The 5,518-nt window shown below is 35.2% G+C and overlaps 1 protein-coding gene across 1 annotated transcript in view; it reads right to left on the reverse strand.

Moving 5' to 3' along the window:
- Positions 1-5,223, reverse strand: part of LOC136826853 (uncharacterized) — a 57,967-nt gene extending 52,744 nt beyond the window's left edge. The window contains exons 1-2 of the mRNA XM_067084338.1: positions 5,097-5,223; positions 1,419-1,450 (exon numbers count right to left, since the gene is read on the reverse strand). Of these exons, the coding sequence (XP_066940439.1) occupies positions 1,419-1,450; positions 5,097-5,223 (159 nt within the window). The remainder of the gene's footprint in view (positions 1-1,418; positions 1,451-5,096) is intronic.
- Positions 5,224-5,518: the final 295 nt, after the last annotated feature.

The following is a 5,518-nucleotide window of genomic DNA, read 5'->3' on the forward strand; positions in this document are numbered from 1 at the left end:
GCTGCATCATCAGGGATAAATTACAAACATAGCAACAATTAAATTCAATACATAGGACGCAGTAAAATTATTAATGTTAAAATATAGATATTAAAACAGAAACATAAAAGTTAAAACCAACCTAACGCCTCAAGAAAAAAAAGCTGAGTGACCAAGAAGGGCACCAAAAGGACGAAGAGACCTCTCAAGCAATAAACAGAGGGGCAGAAGAAGACTGACTATTCAAAAATGGAACCAGTTGTTTGGTGGTTAACGACTCGAGGATATGGAGAGAAGTCTCATCAGCAGCTTGCTCTAAGATTTCCAAATCGTCATAGGAAATACAAGATTTACCTTGTTTAGAATGTTCCCTTATGTTAGAAAAATCCTTTTTACTCAAAGTACACCCTGTTCTATGGCTAACGTCACGATGGGAGTCAACTCGCACTTTCAGCATTCTTTTGGTGGATCCGACCTAAGTTCCGAGATTACATCTCGGGCAATTATAAACAACCAAAGAACGCATAAGGTTGGGAACAGTGTCTTTAAATCTAAAAGGAGATCCAATTGTTCTTGGATTCCTTAGAACGAGTTTGGGATTGAGACAGTAAAAGTATTTCTTTAAAATCTGGCCTCAACGTAGTTACAAATTTTCATCATTCGTAAAATGCAAAGAAACATAAAAATCAAGATTAGGTACTGTAGGTACAGGAATTTTGGCTGAAATTTATTATTCAATAATTTTTTGAGATATTTCTCAAATAAAAGTTTGGGGTAGCAGTTATTCTGAAAGTATTTTCTTAGGAACTCAACCTCATTATGAAAAGAGAACCAGTCTGAAGAGAGAGAAAAGGCACTGTGCAGTAACGTTACGATACTATTAAGCTTAAAATTGTAAAAACATGAACATAAAAATGTGAACCAAGACCAGTGTACGTTTGCATCCGGAAGACAGAAGTGGAGAAGTGCTGGTTGGATCTGCTGATTAACACGTCTAGGAAAGGAAGGCACTCATTGTTTTCATGTTCTATTGTAAACGCAATTGTAGGATTGAGATTGTTAGCGAATTCTAAAAATTGTTCAGCAGCACCTCTACTTTGAAAAAGTAGAAAAGTATCATCAACATATCGTTTATAACATAAGGGGCGAAATGAGGATGAACAGTGGCTAAAAAGCATTTCCTCAAAATGACACATTAAATCATTTGCCAGAACTGGACCCAACGGAGATCCCATAGCAACACCATCAACCTGCTTGTAATGCTTTCCATTGAATAAAAAGTCTGTGTCCAGCACAGCCAAATTTAAAAGTTTTTCAAAATCATGCTATCAAACCCTTGATAGATAAAACCTGGTTCTATAAAAAATCTTATCTAAAATAATTTGTATCGTTGCCTGCAACGGTACATTAGTGAAAAGCGAGAAAACATCAAGACTCACCATGTACAGATCGAGGTCCTGAGCAACAATCTCTTAGGAAAACACAGTGGAGTTAGTCAGGGTACGCTCATTTTCTGAAAACGGTTGTAATAGTGGTATCAAAAATTTTTTGCTAATTTATAACTAGGAGTATTATAAGAGGCCAAAATAGGCCTTAGTGGAATTCCTTCTTTATGCACTTTCGGTAAACCATATAAAAACAGATCCGACGAATATGTTCGCTGATTTTATTTGTGTCCTTAAGTGATTTCAGAATCCTATTAATTCTGTCTTCAGCTTTAAAGATCGGTTGAAAGTTAGGAGAACCAATGCATTAAAATTTTGGCCGGTCAGATAAGATGGTATTCATTTTTGCTACATAATCCTGTTTATTGAGAATTACAGTACCTTTGCCTTTATCAGGTTTAGTGATGACCAAGTTTGTTTTTAGAGACAACTGTTTAAGAATGTTGAAATCCTCTTTCTTAAGGAAGGGCAACCAACCACTCCTGAAATTCAAATAAGATTTTTGTGCGAATTGACGTATTCCACCCTGAAAGTATTTCAAGTCAGGTAAAAAGCCTAACTTACGAAGGCGATTAAATAGTAATTCAAAGGGTAAAAAGAATCTTGAGTAAGAAGGTTTAAAATTAGGTAAACAAAAGTCTAAACAGAGGGATAAAAGAAACTCCTCTCTCTCCGACAATACGTAATCAGAGAAGTTAAAAACGACTTATTTTTTTGGATCTAAAAAGTTGGGAACAGTTCCCAACGTTTTCAGAAGATGAGCATACCCTGACCAACTCCACTGTGGTTTCCAAAGAGATTGTTACTCAGGTCCTCGATCTGTACATGGTGAGTCTTGATGTTTTCTCGTTTTTCTCTAATGTACCGTTGCAGGCAACGATACAAATTATTTTAGATAAGATTTTTATAGAACCAGGTTTTATCTATCAAGGGTTTGATAGCGATGATTTTGAAAAACTTGTAAATCTAACTGTGCTGGACACAGACTTTTTATTCAATGGAAAGCATTACAAGCAGGTCGATGGAGTTGCGATGGGATCTCAGTTGGGTCCAATTCTGGCTTTATAGCCACTGTTCATCCTCATTTCGCCCCTTATATTATAAACGATATGTTGATGATACTTTTCTACTTTTTCAAACTAGAGGTCCTACTGAACAATTTTTAAAATTCGCTAACAATCTCCATCCTAGTATTACATTTACCACAGAACATGAAAGCAATGAGTGCCTTCCTTTCCTAGACGTGTTAATCACCAGATCCAAACAGCACTTCTCCACTTCTGTCTTCCGGAAGCAGACGTACACTGGTCTTGGTTCACATTTGTATAGTTCATGTTTTTACAATTTTAAGCTTAATAGTATTGTAACGTTACTGCACAGGGCCTTTTCTCTCTCTTCAGACTGGTTCTCTTTTCATAATGAGGTTGAGTTCCTAAGAAAATATTTTCAGAATAACTGCTACCCCAAACTTTTATTTGAGAAATATCTAGAAAAAGTTCTTGAATAATAAATTTCAGCCAAAGTTCCTATACCTACAGCACCTAAACTTGATTTTTATGTTTCTTTGCCTTTTACGAATGGTGAGAAATTTGTAACTGCGTTGAGGCAGCCTTTAAAGAAATACTTTTACTGTCTCAATGCCAAACTCGTTCTAAGAAATCCAGGATCAATTGGATCTCTCTTTAGATTTAAAGACATTGTTCCCAACCTTATGTGTTCTTTGGTTGTTTATAAGTATACTTACCCGAGATGTAATCTCGGGACTTACGTCGGATCCACCAAAAGAATGCTGAAAGTGCGAGTTGACTCTCATCGTGGCGTTAGCCATAGAACAGCGTGTATACTTTGAGTAAGAAGGAATTTTCTAACATAAGGGAACATTCTAAACAAGGTAAATTTTGTATTTCCTATGACGATTTTGAAATCTTAGAGCAAGCTGCTGATGAAACCTCTCTCCCTGTCTTCGAGTCGTTAACCACCAAACAACTGGTTCCTTCTTTGAATAGTCAGTCTTCTTCTGCCCCTCTGTTTATTGTTTGAGAGGTTTTCTTCTTCCTTTTGGTGCCCTTCTTGGTCACTCAGTTTTCTTTTCTTGAGGCGTTAGGTTGGTTTTAACTTTTATGTTTCGGTTTTAATGTCTATATTTTAACTTTAATAATTTTACTGGGTCGTATGTATTGATTTTAATTGTTGTTATTTTTGTATTTTATCCCTGTTGATGAAGCCATGCGTTGAAACGTTGGCTGGAAATAAAGTTGAATATTCATCACTTCCTTTTCGTCCTCCTGTTTGTTCTACGTATCCGGCTTACTAAAAGTCAACACTTTCCCGATTATATATATATATATATATATATATATATATATATATATATATATATATGTTTATATATATATATATACATATATTATAAAATATGTATATATATATTTCTATATATATATATATATATATATATATATATAATATATATATATGTATATATATATATATTTATATATATATATATATATATATATATATATATATATATATATATATATATATATATATATATATATATATATATATTACATGCATGTAGAGAGTGAGCATTTTCCCCTGGTCATAATAAGCGGGCTTTAAAAGAAAGTTACTCAGTTAAGGTTAATATGATCTTACAGATTTTCGATGCTTGAACAAATCATTTTAAAACAGTCGCCGGCAAAACACTGTTCACTAAACAAAACCAGTATACGTAACTGAATAGAACCCAACCTCTATTAGTGACGAACAATATTTTTCTATCATTTTTATATAGGAAATAAAAGTACCCATTCTTAAACGCTGGAAATGAACACTTGGCACAAAATCTAAGCCTTTCATGCAAGATAGCAACTTACCTTTGCCAAGAGGAAGATTTTATCGTATGAAAGCTTAAACTAAATTTCATAGATACGAGAAAATCTGACTTTCGCTAAATCACAACTCGCCACTTACGAGAAGAGTAAAAAGCCTAACATTCCTCTATAAAGCCATGATAAAATAAACAAAACAACCTTTTGAAAAGAGAGGTAGCAACTAATCATTTTGAAAAGAGAGATAGGAACTATCCTTTTTGAAAAGTTAGGTAGCGGCTAACCATTTTGAAAAAGCGACATAGCAGCGAACCTTTTTCACCTTGATGAAGAGCGACATAGCAACTAACACTTTTGAAAAAGTCAGATAGCAACTAACCTTTTTTTTACCTTTATGGATAGCAAGATAGCAACTAACTTTTTTATTTACCTTTATGGAAAGTGAGATAGCAACTAACCCTTTTTTACTTTTCTGATAAGCAAGAGAGCAACTAAGCTTTTTTTACCTTTCTGAAAAGCGAAATAGCAACTAACCCTTTTGAAAAAGTAAGATGGCAACTAACCTTATGTTACCTTTATGAAAAGCGAGATGGCAACTAACCTCTTGAAAAAGTAAGATGGCAATTAACCTTTTGTTACCTTTCTGAAAAGCGAGATAGCAACTAACCCTTTTGAAAACGCAAGATGGCAACTAACCTTATGTTACCTTTATGAAAAGCGAGAGATAGCAACTAACCCTCTTGAAAAAGTAATACGGCAACCAACCTTTTGTTACCTTTATGAAAAGCGAGAAATAGCAACTAACCTTTGCATGCGAATGGATGAAAGCACTGACCTTTGCAAACGCGGCCATTGACGGTGAAGACTATGGCATCGGACTTGCCGTCGGAGAAAGACATCCCGTCGATAGCTTCCGCTACGGGAGATTCCGGATGGACTGAGCCGCTTCCACAACAGTCCATCGTCTCCCGGGTCCGTGGTCGAACATTCGACTTATCGTTTTCGTAAGCCGAGACGCCACACCTTAGGTCAGGGAGAAATTTTCGAATCAATTTTTCGTGAGTATGGCGGAATAAGGTAAACATTTGCATAATCACGTGATTGTGTGCTGATGAAGTTAGATGGCCAATGCGCTTGAGACAGTAGAGAAACGGGTGATTGCTCAGAAAAACAAGAAGTCTTTTATATTAAGGGTATCAAAGGGCATTTGAAAAAATGTATAAAGTGCCATACCTCTTATGAATGACACCGGCCTTA

This window comes from Macrobrachium rosenbergii, chromosome 41 (genome assembly GCF_040412425.1).
Source record: "Macrobrachium rosenbergii isolate ZJJX-2024 chromosome 41, ASM4041242v1, whole genome shotgun sequence".
Lineage (NCBI taxonomy): Eukaryota > Metazoa > Arthropoda > Malacostraca > Decapoda > Palaemonidae > Macrobrachium > Macrobrachium rosenbergii.